Source organism: Atta cephalotes, assembly GCF_000143395.1.
Source record: "Atta cephalotes unplaced genomic scaffold scaffold00026, whole genome shotgun sequence".
Lineage (NCBI taxonomy): Eukaryota > Metazoa > Arthropoda > Insecta > Hymenoptera > Formicidae > Atta > Atta cephalotes.
This window is the reverse complement of record NW_012130090.1, coordinates 1,612,350-1,633,767: the sequence shown is the minus strand read 5'-3', so window position 1 is coordinate 1,633,767 and position 21,418 is coordinate 1,612,350. Positions and strand designations below refer to the sequence as shown.

Genomic DNA, 21,418 nt, shown 5'->3' with positions numbered 1-21,418 from the left:
TTCGTGGATTTAGATCACAGTTTACTAACTGTTAATAGGATAGAACAACGAGAACCCTCATTAATTTCATACGAGAATAATTTATTTGTAAATGCACGTACTAATTCGATACCAGGAGATATGGCGACGCATCAACCATCAACCTCCCACGAGAATAGTGAGATCGCGAACAACACGCCGGTAGCGAACGTGGAAATAGAAGCAAAGATAGGTCGTCTCAGAGATACTATAGGAAAACCCGCGCACAAAGCATCAATTCAAACTAGGCAAGAGGAAATATTAGATAGAATAATGGAAGCAATTAGGGATTGCAAGATAGAATAAGTTGGATGGAAATTGCATTACGATCGCGAAAACGTCCGACTAATACCCCCCACGATAAAATGTTAAACATCACATACGGACGGATACAGGAAGACGTGCGGGAAGCAAGAAATCGACTCGTGCGGGAAGCAAGAAATCGACCCGGGATATTTAAGATTAAAAGATGCACGGAGTTTGATATCGGAAATAGACGGACATTCGCGTCAAAAAATGCAGGAATTCATAAGCGCTAGTATGCGATGGAGAAGATCAATTTCGCGGAAAAATCAGCCTTATTAGAAGAAATATTAAATACGAAATTGAAACTTCTAGATTTAGATTTCCAAACTAGAAGCGTGGTAGACTTCGAACATTTACGGTAGAGATAGAAGCTAACTACTTAAGAAAATGTGGAACATCATACTTACAAGTTAGAATTTAACTTTAAAACAAAAGGCAGACGAAAGCGCTCACACTTATGGACAACGTGTGGACTTTAGCTATGGAGCTATACAAGTCGTTGATCGAGAAACGAGAAAATAGAAGCGAGCCATTCTGGAAACAATTCAGAATCAAACTTTATTAAATTTCGAACTGGGACTGCGCGAAGATTAAACTAATACGATCACAAAAATATTCAAGTCTGCAAGAAGCTATCAATGCAGCAAGCGCAGAAGAACGCGTAAAAGGGCCTACCCCTTGAGCGAATAATAATGATCGCAATAAGTATGATCAAAGTCAAAACTCAAAAAATTCGAGTGTACAGTGTAGCAAATGCGGAAAAGTAGACCATTATGGGCGAGACTGTCAGTCAAGCCATTACGCTAACAGATTCTCATTCAGCCCTGAGCTGATAAATCAGCAAGTATAAATGCCATCGAGAAATTTTGCGAGAAAGCAGGACATAAAAGAAATGCTGAAAGGATGGCCCAACAAGGAGCGAAGTGAGACACCGATGAGAGACCGATCGTAAGACGAAGCGTGTAAACATTGCAGACGAAATAAGCAATAAAGCGAGAGCGAAGAATTCTTGTACGCTAGCAGCGAAGAAGAAAAGGAGAAAAGGAGGATACGAAAAACGCGAATCGCTAATGAGCATCAAATTACACAAGTGACCGGGAAATATGCGAATACCAGTCTTAGACTTGTAATATTACCGAAAGAAATGAAGAAGGGTCGGATAAATCTACTTGGATACTGGAGCTACACTTACTTTAATTAAAGTAAGAAATCTAAAAGGCTAGACACTTATACGAGAAAAGCCAATGGCCCTCACTGGCGTGACATCAAATAAAGACAATCGGAAAAATAAGAGCTACGGTGCGTTGAGGCGACAAGAAAATTTGACCATGCATGTCGTGAGAAATGATTTCCTTGTCGATTATGATCCTCGGAATGGATTTTCTACAAAATTAGAAGCGATCAGAAAAATACTTGCAAATTGACGGGATAATTTTGAAACTCCACGTACAGGAAAATAACATTGACCCCCCGCAGCAAAACGATAGTGCGAGTCAAATAAGAATCATGTAGGAATAATCAAATCAGAGGAAGCTAGACCAGGAATATTTATCGGGAATTGCCTAGCACCCGACGAATATACATGTTCAATCACCATGTTAAATACGACGGGAGAAAACGTCGAAATAATTACGCTACTCGTATAATAATAGAAGAATTATGAGCGAGTGACCGAGAAAACATACACACACTGCAAAAGACAGGTAACGAAAGCGGCACACTACCGCGACACGAGCGTGTACGAAAGCAGATAAGAATTGAGCATTTAAACAAGGAAGAAAAGAAAACCATCGAGCAATATGCGAGAACTTTAATGACATTTTTCACCTAGAAGGAGATATATTAACGCACACAACAGCGGTAGCGTATGAAATTAATACGTGCACCGATAGTGTATGACCTTATCGGTTGTCGGCAAAATATAAGGAAAAAATAAACAAATAAAGAAGATGCTACAAGACGATATTATTAGTCAGCGCGAGTCAGTGGAGCGCGCCACTACTGGTCATTCTAAAAAAGAGCGACGCTTCAGGAAAACAAAAACTTAGAGTAGTGGTAGATTTCAGGATGCTTAACGAATTAACAATAGGCGACTTTCTCTACCAAACATAACCGACATTTTAGATCAGGAAATGCCAAATATTTCTCTACACTGGATTTAGCATCAGGATATCACCAAATTCGTAAGTATGACAAGTAAGTAACATAAAAATAAAACTGCCTTCTCTATCACGGGCATTATGAATTTAACCGAATGCCGTTAAGAAATGTATCCGCGATGTTTCAAAGACTAATGAACGCAATATTAGCGGGAATACAAGGTTTGAGATGCCTCGTGTACCTAGATATAATTATTTACGGACTGAGCCTAGAGGAACATAATAAGCGTCGAGTAATGCAACGACAACGCAAATATAATTTGAAACTACAACCAGACAAGTGCGAGTTCCTACGAAAGGAAATATATATAAATATATCTCGGACATATAATAACCAAAGAAGGAATACATCCGAGTAAATTAAGCGTTGTAACGGATTTTCCTGTGCCGAAGAAAATTAAAGATATACAAGATATCGTTTATCTGATTTGCTACAGAAATTTCATCGAAAATTTTTCAAAACTTGCAAAACCTCTAACAAGCTTGACTAAAAAGGGGATTACATTCGACTGGAAAATGGAACAACAGAACGCATTCGAATTATTAAAAGCTCATAACAGTCTATATTAAATTACCCGGATTTCACGAGAATTCCTGGTAACTACTGACGCATCGGATCTTGCAATTGGAGCCGTACTACAAGGCCGTAGGTCAAGACCGTCCGATTGCTTACGCAAGCAGAATATTAAATAAACCGAACGAAATTATAACGAAGAAAGAATTGTTAGCAATAGTCTGAACTGTCAAATATTTTTGCCTATATCTATATAGTACGATTTTTACTATCGTAAATCAATCACAGACTATTAGTCTAGCTTTTTAATGTAAATGATCCAGGCTGGAGATTAATGCGCTGGAAATTGAAATTAGAAGAATATGACTATAAGATCATACATAAAACTGGTAAGAGTAATACCAACGCAGATGCTCTGAGTCGAAATCCGATCCGAAGCGACGAATGCATGCACAATGTTCAGTCAAAAGATAGGAAGGACGATAACAAAGAAGACAAGGAGACACTATCACAAAAGAATATAGTAACAATAGTAGATAGACGGAGATAGTAACAATCATGTTCAACAATAAATACATAATGTATCCCGTAGGAGCAGGTACTGCTACTTTAATTGTAATTAATATCGTATATATTACACTATATGTAGTTAATAAGTGGAGACTAAGGCGGCAAAACGCAGAAATGTAAAGGCGTAGCGACGACGCCATGTTATATTAATATTAAGAAACGATGTAAGAAAAATTGTATATCGAGAAAAATTTTCTAAGATAATAGAACGAATTAAGGAAACTCCATCCTTGTTTCCTTTTTTCAAGGAGGGAGGGATATCATGAGTGCTAATTGCACAAGTGACAATTGCACCACGAACGTGCGATAAATATAAACGATTAAATAAATGATTGCTGAAACCGATTTATTAAATATACTCAAATTTATTCATAACACTTTACATATAAACATTTCTCGATAAATATTTCGATCACATATCTGGTCATTCTCAATATCGCAAATCAAACTTATTAACCGCTATTTACAAAATTATCTACAAAATATTTATAATAACATAAATATCCGTCGTTAACATATTCCACGAAAAGATTTTTCTTTCTCTTTGTCATTGTATATTTATAACATAGCGTCGTTAAATGCGAAAATTATTGTTACTTAATTTGCAATCACATCAGATCAGATCCATCTCAGACCTTCACAAGATTCCCAAATTCTATTTAAATTATATAAACACAGTCTAAATTATGTGTTGGTCAATCATTAAATGATAAAGCATAAAAATCAAACAGTTATATTGGATATCAAAAAGATATAAATTTGAAAGTATATTAAAATATTTATTAGTAATAGATTCAATATAAAATATCTATTAGTATAAGACTCAGAAAATTTAAAAAAAGGGCTATGAGCCAAAAATTATTCAATTACATAGTTCATGTAGAATATAAATGACATAAGTATTGGAACTTAAGTAAAGAAAAACAATTATAGCCTTTAGTTAAGATTTAATGCAATATGCTAGCAACATACAAAAAAAGACGTTTTGATCGTGATTTTTTTTTAAATTTTATGAGCCTTATTACTAATAGATATTTTAATACATGTGAACGAAATAATATGTAACGTCCAATGAACTCTCGCAACCTTTTTTTTTTCTTTTTTTACGGAGACCTTGCGTTATCAATACATAAGACAGTTAAAAAGTAATAAAAATCTTTCTCACGAAAAATTAAAAGCAAAGACTCCAGTATTTCCTCGTTAATGTCAGTTAAGATGGGAATCGATGGATGTGAGAGACTAATGCGACATCGATGACACCCTCCTTGGATACCACTATTAAGAAGACGATTAATGTCAGTGAAAAGCGAGGCTGACGCCTAGACATTTTCCTAACAGTGAAGTCGCGATTCTCACGATGCCCGCGACCATAAAATACAAAAGTGACACATGACATCCAGGGGAAGTGTTTGGTCTCGTGCCGACACTGCACATGCGCTCTTATGCGCTTTTATCCACTATATGTGCATTTCTCCATAATTTAAGAAGAAAAATAATCGTAAAAATATGATTGATATTTGTTGATGTAAGATAGACTCCTTTCCTTCTCCACAATATACCACAAATCTTGATCAATCCAGAAGCCAGAAATGTCCCATCACTTAACTAGATCTTTACCAACCAAGGGAGAATTGGTATAAACCGCGATTCCGCGGTCCTCGGGGAGAATTCTTTCCTCAGTAGTCACTTTGATTCTCTCAGAGAGTCACAAGCTTTTGATTAATCACTCTGGTCTTTAGTTCGGTTCAATTGTTTCGCTCTATAATAATTCGGTCGCAGCAAAAATATATATATATATAAATATCGAGTCAATGTAATAGAACCAGAAGCTAGATTGTAGATTGAGAACACTAGATTGTATCATCATCGCCTTCGAGCAACACCTTCAGTCCTGAGAAACCCGTAGCTTGTTATTAGGAACAACTTATCTTTTTTCAACCAACTTCATCCCAGTCGTTACAAATAGTAAATGAACCCCTTCCCCTCCCCCTCCTTTTTTGTCTCTTCTATTTCTCTCCCTATTGCAATTATCATTATCATCTTATTTGTTTTTTCTTGTCGTTTTTTTCTTGTTTCTTCTTTTGCCCCATATTAAATAAATGAATGTTGCAATGCGTTCTAACGGGATTATTATTCCTCAACGTAGCATTATCGTCGTCGTTCGCTCACGGGTAGTCCGGAACAGGACCCTACCCACGCCCGACCGTCGCCTCTGCGATTGCATCCCTAGCGCTCGACCATCGGAGAATCAAAACGCAATAGAGACACCTTCCTCCAGCATCACCTTCCCCCCTGCCTATTCTTCCTCCACCGATAGACATCTCCTATTCCCCCGTACCAACCCTCACCACACATCTGAACGAATTCCTCGATTTTCCTTCCGATTTCCTTTCGTCATATCCAAGTCCATAGTCTGTCTCGGACGTCGATTTCCAATTTCCCGATCCTCTCAACGACCAATTCCCTTTCTTTTCTCTTGAATTTCCTAATTCCCACACGATTATCACTATAGATGATCTCTCTTACTGGACATTCCTCCCCCCTCCTAATCGTCATTATTCTGCTATCTCCAAAACTGTCCATCATTTCCCTTCATGATACCTGCAGAAACCTTAATTCCCCCTATTGATTATTCATCCGCTCTCCAATTATTAATTACAAATATATAAATTTAATTTTCAATTCGTTCTATTTTCCACACTTACACATACATATTGTTTTAACAAAAAAAAACGGATAACCAAATGTAATTATATAATGATAATTTAATTATGTAATAATAACTTATATTATGTAATGACAATCTTTAATTATATTATGTAATCAAAAGACTATTTTAATTCAAGCAACACCTCCTTGTATTCATAGGCGTTAGCCTGCGATTGCTTCTTTCACTTGGATTCATTTCCAAGATCGAAAAGAAGGGCACGAACTGGCACATCTGGCGTAAAAGTGCGCCACACTGACCCAGATTCGGCCCTTTAACGAGTGCGTTCGACTCGTGGAGTCTGCTCAGCGGAGCATCAACCTCCGGCCTCGAGAGAGGCTTCGAGAGAAGCTTTCGGCTTCCCCTTCGGCTTCTCAAGAGCCTCAGGAAGCGAAATGCCTCCCGTTTGAGTCGCTCCTTCTCCTAGCTTCCTTGCGGTCCGGAGCTTGGACGCGATCCAAACAGTTTGGTTCTTGTGTTTATTCCCTCAGCTCTGCATGCTGAGGGAGCTTGGACGTAACAAATGCATTATATTTAAGAATATCCATTTACTTTTTCCTTTATTAGAAATAAATAAATTTGATATTAATACTGCTATTTACTTAAAGAATTATGTAATTTAGTCAAACTAATAAGTATAAATATTAGAGTCCGCATAAAATTTCTTAATTTTTGTCTCAAATTGGACTTATAAGAGAAATTTTAATTGTCCGGAACCGATTTGATTCTCCATGAAATATGTTGTGAAACACGAAAATCTAAGAGACACGTGCGCTAACTCATGTGTAAGGGATGAAACACCCCTTTGAAAAAAAAAAAAAACGATATTTTTCTTTCGAGCCGAATATCGTCGAAAGTATTATAAAAGAGAGAAAAACATTTTTTAAATAAAAATTGTATGGTTTCAAGAGTACTTCAAAGTTATAATAGAATTTTTTTTTGTTTAACAAAATATCTCCACCTTCCGTAATTTCTTAAATTTTTAATTTTTTTTATCAAATTAAAGATTATTTTTTTACAAATTCAGCCATGTGTAATAAAATTACATTACGACATATCATTTTTGAGAATTAATTATTAACGCTTCCATAATCATCATCATTTCAAAACGTATACTTAATAATGAAATAATTTCTAAGTGTTTATACACAATAAATTTATATTTTGTTTATTCATCATTTTTCTCATTACAATAATGATATTCGATGAAAAAATATTTTAAACATAATATGATTTCTTGCATCATGAATATTTTACTACAGCTATATTACTGTAATTTTCGATATCACATGTTGTTGAACTTTTGTCAAAACTAAATTCTACTAGATTTTCAAATTCTTCTGATTCGTTTGTATAATCTTTTAAACCACGAATATTTAAATAAGTTATGATATCGCGAGAATGAAAATTGATTATGTATCAGAGATTATAATTTTATTATATTATTTCGTTCATTAAATAAATTTATATTATTATTATACTTTCTAATAATAAAACATTATCTGAAATCTTTTAACAAAATTTTTTCAAATTCTAAATCCGTAAACATCTAATGTTTTCCCTGTAGTGCCTTTCGGTATAATCACAGTTGTAATATGTTTTCCTGTGTTAAATCTGAAATAATATATTGGGACAATGTCCAGTCCATGAATCGATAAGAAGAATTATTAGAACCAATGTTTGGAAAATAAACTTTTTCTAATCACATTTTAAAATGATCTGTAAGAAATATAAATGTTAAATTAATAACTATTTTATGACAGTTATGAGATTCTTAAATAAAATATAAAATATATCACAGAAATGAGATTTATAATTTCATTATATTATTCCGTTTATGCAAATTTATGTTTACTTTTTAATAGTAAAACAGTATTTGAAAATGTACTGTAAAAGAAAATTTATTTAATTATCTGAAGTCATTTTACCAAATTTCGACTACTTTTACAATAACATTTATTGATGTAAATAAGGTTTCTTGTACTCTTGGTCCAAATATATCATTAGTTTCTTTTAAACTATAAAAATGACAGATAATTTCCATTACATGATATTATTGGTTGTATGGTGTATGAGTGCTGATGATATAGATACACCCTCTACTTTCTTTATTCCTTCATTAGACAATGATCTTCCAGAATGAATTTCCAATTGGAAACCACTTTGATCAGAATTAAAAACATTTTTAGATTCGAACTGTTCGATAAGTGGTTTCAATGTTTTCAGAAAATCATTAACTATATTTTGCAACTCGATGGAATCTTCTATTGTTCTTCTAGTAAATTTCGTAATTTTTCTCGAAACAATTCGGTGGGATTTTTGGAATATTGATATCCAACTGTGAGGTGCTTTAAATGTAGGATTTAAAATTTCCTATTTCTTCTTGAGAGCTTGTAAAGCCCATCTTTGCAGATCGATATCATGAACTCTTGAGTCAATAACTGCAGTAAATTTATCATGTATAAATTTGGAGATGTAAGATAATTTTTCTGTACGATTTTCATCTGAATGTAATTATTCTTCGTCTTAATTGATGTTCAGATGACTCTTCTGAATTTATTTTGTACTGATTTTAGCGGACGATTCCTTTTTTTTATTTTTTTCATTAATGTCCCAATTCCGTCAATACTCAACAGCTTTTATAAGAACTTTTTATAAGAACTCTTTTATAAGAACTGTCAAAGTCTGCGTCATTATTTGAACATTGAGGATGAGAATTTAAATTATCTTCACTTCATTCATCTTCTTCATCATCTTCAATTATTTCAGATTTATGTAATTTATAAGATTCTTGATAATCGAGATAGGTTTCTTCTGTTACTTCCAATCTATTATAGTGAAAAATGCTATCCAGCAATAATTTTTGTATATTTTCTTTTAGTTTTATTTCTGCTTCAGTTACTGGTGTTTCCGTTAGATATATTGAATTATTATAGATGCTAATAAAAGTCTGATATCATTAAAGCGAATTGATAATCATTTCTGAAAATTAAACTTGGCTTTGAATCGTAATATAAAAACAATTTAACAAATTGCATAGATGGTTATAAAACTACTGCACTGACTGAACGTAAAACTGCTACGTGAATATTCTTATACTGTCTATTTGTTATATTTATCTTGAATGTATACATAAATACTTATATCATAAATTACCACCCAGTTATTATCTAATCACTTAATTAATTAATTAATGAGCTAAACAATGGGCTCATTCAACAGTAAAGAGAAATTATCCGCTGAATGGCGTATTTTCCGCATCGCTCTCTCAACATGTTGCGGGAATGGATGTCATTCTATTGATTGGAAATTTTTTTTCATAAAACTTCGGTTCGACAATATCCTCGTTCAGTCAAGTCATAGATAGGCATTTACAAGTGTGTCAAGATCAAGGAGCATTTCAACAAATTTTAGCCGATCCACGCCTTGTCCAAGTAGTCTCTCAATGAACTGCATTTCTTCTATTAGAATGCAAGATCTTCGCCATTGTCTAATCCGGTTGCTGCTGGTTCATTTGTAGAATTAGATATCGATGTCAATAATAAATAGTAATTCTAATTACACGTTAGAAAATGAATATTTAAATGATAGACCGAGTTCAGTAGAAAGTCAGATTCAGTTTCCGGACGTATTCCATTAAAAAGTGGCCAAAAAAGAAAAGATTGAAAGGAGGTTTACAATGTGAGAAAAAAATTGGTTGCAGTTGAACAGGAACAAATAAAAGCGATGGAATAGTTGCTAAAAAGAAAACAATTCAATTCAAAAAGAAAGAAACGAACTTTTAAAACAATTTCTTATGAAAATGTAACTATGTAATGTTATTATTAATAATAAATTTTCATTTTTACATACATATGTTTGTTTATTTTGTTTACTTTATATACTTTAATCCTATTTTCATTACTTATATTACTTTATATTACAAATTATTTGCAATATAATTTTTTTTTTCAATTGCTTCCCGAGCCGCAGATAGATCTTCAGATGTTTCTAGTTCAGATATTCTAGTCGGAACAGTAAGATATATGAAAAAATGTTTTAAGTAAAATTTGTATAGTTTTTTTATACGTGATGAATTCTTTAGACGTGAGATTTTCTAACAATTTAATGTAATTTTAAATACAACAATTTTTTTTAAATTTATTTTTTAAAGATACCAATCTTATATAATAATTTTATTATAAAAGAATGGATTTGGAATAAAATTGTTTTTAATTTTTATTCATGGAAGAAATTAAATGTCAAAGAAATAATAACAGGATTAATATATGTGTATGTATAATAATATAGTTAATATAATGTATGTATGTATGTATATATATATATATATATATATATAACCAATTAAGATGTATATATATATATATATCTTAAAAATATATATTTACAAAATCTAAATACACACACGTGTAAAAAACTATACAAATTTTACTTAAGACATCTTTTCATATATTTTATTGTTCCAACGACAATTACTTACGTATATAAGCATGGCGTATATACAAAAACACTAATAATTAATTCTCGAAAATGATGATGAAATATGTCGTAATGTAGCTTTATTACACATGGCTGAATTTGTAAAAAAAAATCTTTAATTTGGTACAAAAAATTGAAAATTTAAGAAAATTACGAGTGGTACGGATATTTTGTTAAACAAAAAAATTTTTTTTATAACTTTAAAGTATTCTTCAAACCGTACAACTTTTATTTAAAAAATTTTTTTCTATCTTTTATACTTCCGACGATATTCGGCTCGAAAGAAAAATATCGTTTTTTTTCAAAGGGGTATTTCATCCTTTAAACATGAGTTAGCGCACGTGTCTCTTAGATTTTTCGTATTTGATAACATATTCTATGGAGAATCAAATCGGTTCCAGACAGTTGTAAAACTTTCCTTGTTAGTTCCTCCACACAAGTTTTTGGTATTCCAACAGGTTCATTGTTATCTCCTGTTATTGCTGATATTATAATGCAGAATTTGGAAAAATTGGCCATCACAAAAAATTAAAAACACAATCATTATTTTACTACAGATATGTCGATGACATCATTCTCGCACTTTCATCTGATACTATTGATGACTTAATACTTTTAATTCTTTACATACACGGTTGCAATTTATTATGGAATTTGGCATTGACAACAGATTGAATTTTCTTGACATAACTTTGGTTATTGATAGTCAGAGAATTATTTTCAACACATATCATAAAGCAATTTTCTGGAAGATTTCTTAATTTCCATTTCAATCACTCTCTTTGTCACAAAAAAGACATCATTAGTTATGTAAATAAAATAGTTCAATTATCACATCTTCGATTTCAACATAAGAATATAACGGATGCAATTCATATTTTTCTTAATAAAGGTTATTCTCTCTCTCTATTTTTTCTACAATAAATAAACGGTTACAATTTCACATACAAAATAAACATATCATACATAATCTACAAATCAAAGAAAAATTTTCACAGTTCCTTATATCTATCTCCGAAAGTCTTTCACCTATATCTAACATGTTTCATTGGAAATTAGCATTTTCTAATACTTTAAAAAGTTTTATAAAGAGAGAAAAAGATAAATTAGAATTGCTTTCTAATCAAAATATTACATATAAGATTTTATATAATTATGAGGCCAGCTATGTTGGTCAAACAAAAAGAAAATTGGATACGAGAATATTGAATACGTGAACATATCTTAGATATTAACAAAAAAATTGGTTCTCCATCTGTCATATCCGACTACCGTATAAATTTCAGATGGAATGAAGTTAAAATTTTAGACAGTAAATTTTTCTATAATAAGAGATTGATATCTGAAATGATTCACATAAAAAGACAAAAACAGGGCTTAAATAAACAAAATGATACAGAATTATTGCCCGAATCTTATCCACAGATTGTATCCTTCTTCCCTTTTTAATTCCTTTTCTTTCTTGTTGTCTTCCTATTCTTTTTCCCCTCCGCCTTCATCTACATTTCTATCCATTCTTAGTTCCCATTTCCTACTATTTTCCAACTAATTCCAACTAATCTTTTCCTTTCTTCTTTGAATGTCAATTTTTAATTTTATAATGTTTCAACACTGAAGAGACATTATTGTTTTTGCTCTTATCGCATTGTCTAATTCTAACCCATTTTCTGCGATAGAAACATATTTCATTTTTTATTGAACTAACTTCGTTTTTACATTAAAGGTATTTATTCCTATTAATTTCAATTGTTACTGAATTATAATTTTATATTATAATATATAAAACATACATTATATAAAATTAACTTTATTAATGTTTGTATTGTATCATCTCACTGTATTATATTATTTCTTTTACTATTCTTATCAATTTCTTTGTTTTTAATAATATCAATAATTCTTCACTAACTGTATTATATTGCTATTCTTATCAATTTCTTTGTTTTCAATTATAACAATAATTTTTTACTGATTTTATCATATTGTTTCTTTTGCTATTCTCATCAATTTCTTTGTTTTTAATTGTATCAATAATTTTTCATTGACATGATTCTTATACATTACATTTTGCCTTCAGGACAAAATTCAATTGCGTGCGTTCATTCTCCTTTAATATGATTTTACAACATATTAAAGACCATATTTCAAATTATTTAATGATTGATGATATTATCTATTATCTATTATCATGCGACGACTGTCTTCAAACTATAATATAATTGCGAACAGGATTTCAATCGATTAATGTTACCATCATTTGTTAGAAAGAGCGAAGTATTAAAAAGTTCGTGGCGTTTTTCCCGTTAGATTAAAAAACGCCACGAACTTTTTTCCACACCTAATATAATTTTATATTTTTACCGTTTATAATATTCTATATGTTGTTAATATTGATAATGATCCGATCGCAATCGAAACGTCTGTTTTGTTTATTGCTAACACATTGTATTAAATCTTAACTAAAGGATTTAATTGTTTTTTTTTTACTTATGTTCCAATTCTTATATTACTCTTATATTCTACATGAACTATGTAATATTGAATAATTTTTAGCTCATTTTTTTCTCGTTTTTTTAAAGTATATTAAATTATAAAAAAATAAAAATCAAATAGTCATATTGTATGTCAAAGAGATATAAAAGTATTATATATTAAATTATAAGAAAGAAAGAAAAGTTGTTTTTTAATAGTATCTGTGAATCGAATAAAAAGAAACATCAGTGGATAAATCGTATCATATATTAAAATTGCTGGCAAAACCTCTAAAAGATATATATATAGAGTCAATGTGACAGTGAAGAAAAGTCAGCAAAATATAATGTAATACATAAGGAAGTGATGCGTGGAAAAAAAATTTTTATTTTACGACTTTTTATTCAGGTAGATCTTGCTTAGTCTTCTAGTAGATCTTGGAAAGTCTCTTGACAGGTGGGAGATTGGGTGGGAATCGCTTCACGTGGAAAGTTGTATTTCCTTAACCCATTGCGGCACCGCAAGCCGTATATGTATCATCTAATTTCTAGTCTCTCTTAAACACCGTTATTATTGTATGTGACATATTTCATTTTTATACAATATGATCTTCAGACCTTGATTTACTCATGAACCATTTACTCAAGTTATTATTTTAAAATTAGAGTAAAAATGCTTGTATATTTTTTTACAAAATTAAACAATATTGTGATTTATTTTGAGCTTATAATTAGAATAACTTTAAATTAATAAAATCAACATAAGAATATAAATACTAAATACATAAATGTTTCGGCTTACAAAGCCTTCTTCAGTGTTAAAACGCAGAAATACAATATTAAATTAACAAACCAAATAAATAACAAATAAAAAAATTAAAATTAAAAAAAATCATTAGTGGTGAAGTGTCAATATATAAAAAATTTAAACGTCAAAAAGTATTATGACAAATTACAATAAGATAAGAAGATTTAAATACTTCAGTCAACAGTAGATTACATTATATCCCTTGATAAAGTAATTTTGTTAAATTCTTCAGTTGAAATCGAGAAGCCAATTTGTCGCAGACTTGTATCAAGCGATTTGAAAATTCATTAGTTACAAGTATTTTATGATATTCTGTAGAATGATATTCTGTAGATGTATTAAAATAATATATTATTAGTGTGAATAAGAGGTACAGAATCAAATAATAACTTACATTAAGTTATATAAAATACTATAATTAAAACTCTCAATCAGAGATCTGGTCTAGTACATTAAAAATTAGATATTGTCTATTACTCATTTGAAAATAGACTGATGTAATGTGTAGGTCAAATAAAAGTAAGTCAAATCGAACGTAAAAACAAGTCTGAATCTTCAAAACGGTGACAATGTATGTTTATGTATATTGTCAAGTTTATCGTCATGTTAAAATAAGAGTTATTCAATAACTCAGTATCTTTCATAAATTTAAATTTAATTTTTTTGTTCTTTAATATATATATATCATTCTGAAATATTTCTTTTACGATAATTCTTTTCAAAATCAAGAATAGTTTTTCCTCATACTTTTCCATCAAGATAACTTTTTCCCAATTAAAGTTATGATTCCGTGATATGTTTAGAGTATTTGGACTGGTCTAATTTTATATTATTGCGATGTTCTTTAATTCTTGTCTATAATTGTCTCTTCGTTTGGTCAACGTACGAAGCATCGCAGTTATTACAATTTACTTTATATATAAGGTTATTATTTCTATCATGTTGATTTTTTCTTTATAAACTTTGATAAATTTATTAGTTTGTTTAAGTACATATAGCCAATCATATTTGTGGATTTATTAATGGACTTAGTAATTTTATTGAAAAAAATAGATCTTATATATAGGAAAATTAACTTTCTTAAAACTCCATCAATGTCAACGTAATCTGAGCTAGTGTTATTTACCATTGCAGATTTTTTATAAGCCAAACTTTTAATCCTTTTTTATTAATATAATTAAAAGTCATTCCTAAAGGATAACCGTTATCCTTTAAAATCTCTATTATAAATTCTTATTATAGAATGTAGGATTTGATAATAAGATTTAGTTTTATAAACTAAATTATATACTTTAAATACGAAGCGCCACTACGGTCTGAATATTAAAATGTTGAACTATTATATATATTTATATAAATGAATTAAGAAATAATATTTGCGTGCCGATGATTGTCGGACTTTCAATGCAATCAATCTAAAATATTAATAACCCATAATTATCATTTCTGATATTAATTTATTTATATGAATATATACATAATAATTTAACATCTTAACATTCAGACCGTAGGCGCTTTGTATTTAAAGTAATGTATTTAAAGTAATGTATTTAACATACTACCTTGATCAAAAAGTTCCCAGAATTACCACCAGGTGATACTCTGAGTCAGCTGATTTGAGTTCTGTTTTTTTGGTTAGGTTGCCACATCTATCATTAACATTCCCACCAAATTTTATCACCTAATTATCACCTATAGCTTGACATTTGTAAAAGTTACGCCGTCTTGAGTACATCTATCTCTGTACGTATTTTTTACAGTTTTAAAAATGGAGTTGAATTTGCAACAACGAATTTGTATTAAATTTTGCGTTAAAAATAAATTCAATGGTGTGAAAACCTTGGAAATGTTGGGAAACTGTTTCGGCAGTGATACTCTAAAGAAAACAGCCGTTTATGAGTGGCATGAAAAAACCATTACGCGTTTTAACAGCCGAAAGGAGGTAATGGAAAAATCGAAGTCTCTGATGGTTATACCGACAATAGAGTTCCAGAAATGTTTCGAGAGCTGGATCAAGCGCTGGCATAAGTGCGTTGCAGTCGATGGGGAGTACTTTGAAGGGGACAATATCACTTTTGATGAATAAAACTTGTATTTTGAATTTTCTGAACTTGAATTTCGGGAACTTTTTGATCAAGGTAAACGGTTTTGTTTCCAATCTTATTGTTTATACATGCTCGTCTACAATGCGTAACTCTCTATTCGTATCGTTATTGTGAAGTTATTGTGAAGAATATTGCTAAGGTCTCGGTAGTCTAAAGGCTTAGGAATGCAAGAGATCCGGGTTCGACTCCTGGCCGAGACAATATTTTTTGCAATAAGTTTGTTGCAGTTGTTTAAGATTAATTTGGGAAATTTGGGAGGATTATTAATATTTCAGATTGATTGCGTTGAAAGTCCGATAATCATTGGCACACAATTATCATTTTTTTAAAATTAATTCATTTATATGAATATATATAATAGTTCAACATCTTAACATTCAGACCATAATGATGCTTCGTATTTAAAGTAATGTATTGTTGTGCCGGTATTTCACGGCACGGTTCAGAATCCACAGAGAACTTCGGAGGATTATTGAATAGTAGCTTTGTAGTTTTAAAATATAAAATATATTTAACTTTACACATAACAACAGTGATTATTTCGTTACATTTCCACTTAGCATTTTCCACGCGGTAGATACTGTTACAAATTCATTTAAACGACGGGCAGAATAACACGACAAGTTTCTTTAAATTTCTGACCGACGACCGCGTCCGCAGTCGCGCTTATATTCAGGATTTTTCGGATCATCGTTGAAACGTTCTTTTTGGCCTGTCAGCATTCCGCATATCGGGTGACGACAGCTTCCGTGCCTTAAATTTACTATTTATATTCGTTCAGGATCTTCTTTTATATTAATTATTTAAAAGTAAAGTTGAGTATATTTAATTTAATCTGTTTCGTCAATTATTTAATCGTTTGTATTTATCGCACGTTCGTGGCGCAATTGTCACTTGTGCACCATTAGCACTCGTGAATATTTAACATAAATAGGTCTTGTTTTCAATTTTATTGTAAACTATATATAGTTCTTATGGCATGTAGGATGATTCGAATAAAACGATAAATATCTGCCCGAAAACGTTTTTTTATGGAACCAATCTAAAATAGTCTTTATTGATGATCGATAGATCCAAAAAATTCAAATCTGAAGTCAAAAAAGTAAAATTGCAAATATGACTGATGAATATTTGAAGTGATTATGAATTTGAAGTCAAAATTATACAATTTTATAATTATCAAGATCAAATCATTTTTTTGCATTGATCCGCCATTTTGGATCCGCCATTTTGAATTTCGAAAATCTGAGGTCAGATTCATAATTGACTACTTCAAAAACCTCCCGAGTATCCGGTTTCATTCTGATCAGGTTACATTTTGCAAATCGATCCGTTATTTTGAATTTTGAAAATCTGACGTCAAATTCGTCATTAGCGACTCCGAAAATCTCTGAGTAACAAAAGATTGTGCCTAGTTTTATAGGAGAAATTGGGCCCCGGGTGAACGACTTTGAGACATGCCTAAAATTTTAAGGTATCGAAAGAGAATCAAAAATTTCATAAGTCAAACTTAGAAAAAGTTTTCTGAGTGCTAGAACTCCAAAATTTAATATTATGACTATGTACCATTAGTCTTATTCAATTTCTCTGCGCCCAGAACAGCTCTCCGCGGTGACGGCAGTAACGGACCAAAGACATTGAAGTAATATCTAAAATGTTGATACAGTTTATTAATCTGGCTAAATTTCTGTCGCGATTCGTGCCATCATGTCACAGAAATTCGGATTTGCTTGTAATTACGGCGACATCCTGGAAGGAGGGGGGATGGATAAGCGGCGAATGTATGAATCAGGATAAACTATACCAAAAGGGATTACCGTACCAAAAGCTGATTTACTCTGAAGCAGCTACTGATCGCGATGATATTCACTGTAGATAATGTGAAAAATATTTAAAAAAATCAGTCGCATAAACATTTGTTGGCTGAAGAAGTGCTAGATTTCTTGGAGCCTAGTAGTTCCACAAGAGCTCCACTCAACATATTTAAATATATATGTCATACCTGTTGATGTCATTATAAAAGAAAACGCAGTGAAACAAGAGATGAAAACGTTATAGTTAAAAATACTGAGCCGCAGCCTTTTTGTCAATTAAAATCTTTTGTTTCATACTTTGAATGTCTCTTTCTCCTTTTCATCTATTAATATATATATCACTTATAACTATTCATTTGGAGGGGTCCAAAAAAAATTTATCGTCTTTGTCAAGATTGAACATATTCCATATACTAGATAATTCGAGAAATCGAATAAAACCAATCCTACATGGTACACATATATGGTCACAATAGCGAACTGTTGTAGTACTCAAGGGACTTATTTTACAAAGTTATTAACTTTTAATTAACTAAAGTTATGGAACTTTTTAATTCTTTTTTTATGCTCTACGATCCTAACTCTCAATGCTGTTCAGTCGGAGCCCAAACTGGACACAGTCCTTTCAACTCCTACGTAAAGAAGAATGTGTGTTTCAAAGGATAGTCCGGATTTTAATCAATAAATATAAAAATTTTTTATTCATTTCCTAATTGAGATTAAAATTGAGATTATAGGTTTTTTATTTCTTATATTAAAAACAACTTATTGTATATGTAAAATTTCAGATCAATCGCGAGAAGAGGTTGAGGTTCATTCAGAACTATATCCAAATCTTTGAATTATTTGATTTAAAAAAGTGATGTTTAAATTAAAGAAATGACATTAATTAAAGAAATTTTTTCTTCGCAACAAAGAATCATTTCTTTGAATTGACGAAATCTTTCTTTGGATGCGCCGATTATTATTTGTGTACGTATATGCAAAAAAATATTCTAGTGCTAAGAGAAGATGTAACTTTTATTCTTTTTGTTTTTGAGTGATGATTATCTTTATAAACAATATTTTCTTGATAACATAATTTTAAAATACACTTACATTATTTACTTGAAATAATAAATAATATTTATGTAATATTTTTCTGTATGTGTTGAGAGAAGCGTTCCTGAGCCTTGTAACTTCAGTGCCCATGAAGTGCGGGGAGGAGGGGGGGTGTCTTATCCGTCGCAATGATATATATATTTTTTGTATTACCTTAGGGGGGAAATGTCCTAGAGAAGTTATTTGAGAAATAAAAGTGAATATCTCGTTGATTATGGGGAAAGTTGCAAAATGATAGATTTTTTGATTCAGTTTAGTCCGTTCTATCTGTCCTGTGTGTGTGAAGTATTTGGAGATTATTCTGGAATCTTGTATATATGTGTGTGATCGATCGGATGCTATATCTGCATTTATTAATTGGGGGTTTTAGAAATCTCCCAGAAATTTTGCATTTATGAAAGAACTATACAGAAACATTTCAGATATAAGATTTTATTCAAGGTAATTATAGAAATATTGTAATTGTAATATTTTAAAGAAGATAAAGAAGATAGTTTCAGAGATATTACAAATGTGATGATACATAATTGTAACATTGGAAAGTCCCTGAAACGCAATTGAAACATTCCGTATTATCAGAATTATTTTTGTATCTCCAGATATCTGCTTCTCTCTTCAGATTTTTCAGCTCCACTTCTTCTCTTTTTTCTTTTTGTCTCTTCTTCAACTCTCTCAGCTTTTTTTTTCTCATACTTCTGTCTGTCTAACTTGTCTCTATATTTTATATATTTTTTGTACTTCCCTTTTCTTCTTGATATAATTTCTGTTGCCCACCAATTTTTGTTGCTCAATTTCTCTTTTCTTTATTTTAATCTTCTTTTTTCCCAAAGCACAATTTTCTCTGTTTACTTTCTATTGTCTTTCCCTTATCCGTTTTACTTGAACTTCCTGTGTTCTTTGATGCCATACCTTCAATCTTTATTCTTGTAAACATGTCCAAAACCTTTTCACCTTGTGCCTATCTTCTTCTTTAGTTTGCTTTCTCTATCTCTAATCTTTACTCACTCGTTTAAGTATCTTATTATTATTATGATGTAAATTACACTTAATTGTACTAAATTATACATCTTTTATTCGGACTACAATGGGAATTTTGTCAATCGTACAAGAGAAGATCATCATTAATATAAAACAGAAAATTACAAAAGCAATGAGAGCCCGAGAAAAGAACTATGTATATAAAAACATAAAAACACATTTTTAGTGCTACACTCTGATTTGCTGTCCATTATTGAACCAATCATGGACTTTCTAGTAACTTTATCAATTACAAATGAAATTAAAGAAGGACTCTTATCAATCTTAGTTAATAGATGACACAAGTCATTTTTCACAACAATTAAGCCCTAAACATAATGCGAGGCAGCGATAAGAATAGCAATAGGAATGGTAGAGAAATAAACGATATATAATTATCGCCTTCCTTTGCAATGTCGTGAAAGAAATAAAAATGTCAATTAATCTGATCTCGTATATAGATTGTAGTATATTCTTTCATCTACTTCAAAATTATAACACACATAAATATAATGAAATATCTGAACGCTGATTGGTAGCTATTGGTGGCTATAAAGCGATAGACATAGAATTCCAACTCGTCGAAAATTTATTACTATTGTCTTATTTTGTGTTCCCTTTTGTGTGCACGGATACATGCATTCCTTAATGTTGTTCCTATCGCTATCGCTATTGCTATTGTTATTGCTGTTACCTCGCATTGTGTTTAGAGCTTAATTATTCTCGTTATATTTCAGATTGAATGCACAAACGCATACATCTACACTATCTAATTGAATCCCCTATAAAATAATAATATATCAATAAAATTCAATACTTAATATTACGATTAAATTACGAATTATATTATTTAATTACGAATACAAATTTTAATTTATTTATATATGTTTTATGTGTAGGTAAGAGCACAACATCAAGAACGTGCTATTGATTTTTTATCAAGGGAATTAAAAGTTTATAATCCAAAAGATGCTGAAGAACGCGTTTTTTTTATTTCTGCAAAAGAAACTCTTCAAGCTCGTATGCAAGAACAACGTGGGCAACCTGCTCATAGTATGTGTTCCAAAATTACTTATGTTATTTATAGTTTTTTTACAATTTAAAATCATTTTTAGATTAACTAATTTTAAATAAATTAATTTATTCATACTACATACAGATGGTGCGCTAGCAGAAGGTTTCCAAAATCGATATTTTGAATTTCAAGATTTTGAAAAAAAATTTGAAGAATGTATCTCAAAATCTGCAGTAAAGACTAAATTTGAACAACATTCTCAGCGTGGCAAACATATTGCAATGTAAGAAAGCGAAAGATCTCTATATATATATATATATATATATTATTTTTT

General features: G+C 30.9%; 1 protein-coding gene across 1 annotated transcript in view; it reads left to right on the top strand.

The window, feature by feature from the left end:
• LOC105620404 (transmembrane GTPase Marf) overlaps window positions 1-21,418 on the top strand; it is a 124,393-nt gene that overhangs the window by 53,880 nt on the left and 49,095 nt on the right. The window contains exons 4-5 of the mRNA XM_012201901.1: window positions 20,969-21,122; window positions 21,229-21,367. Coding sequence (XP_012057291.1) covers window positions 20,969-21,122; window positions 21,229-21,367 — 293 coding nt within the window. The remainder of the gene's footprint in view (window positions 1-20,968; window positions 21,123-21,228; window positions 21,368-21,418) is intronic.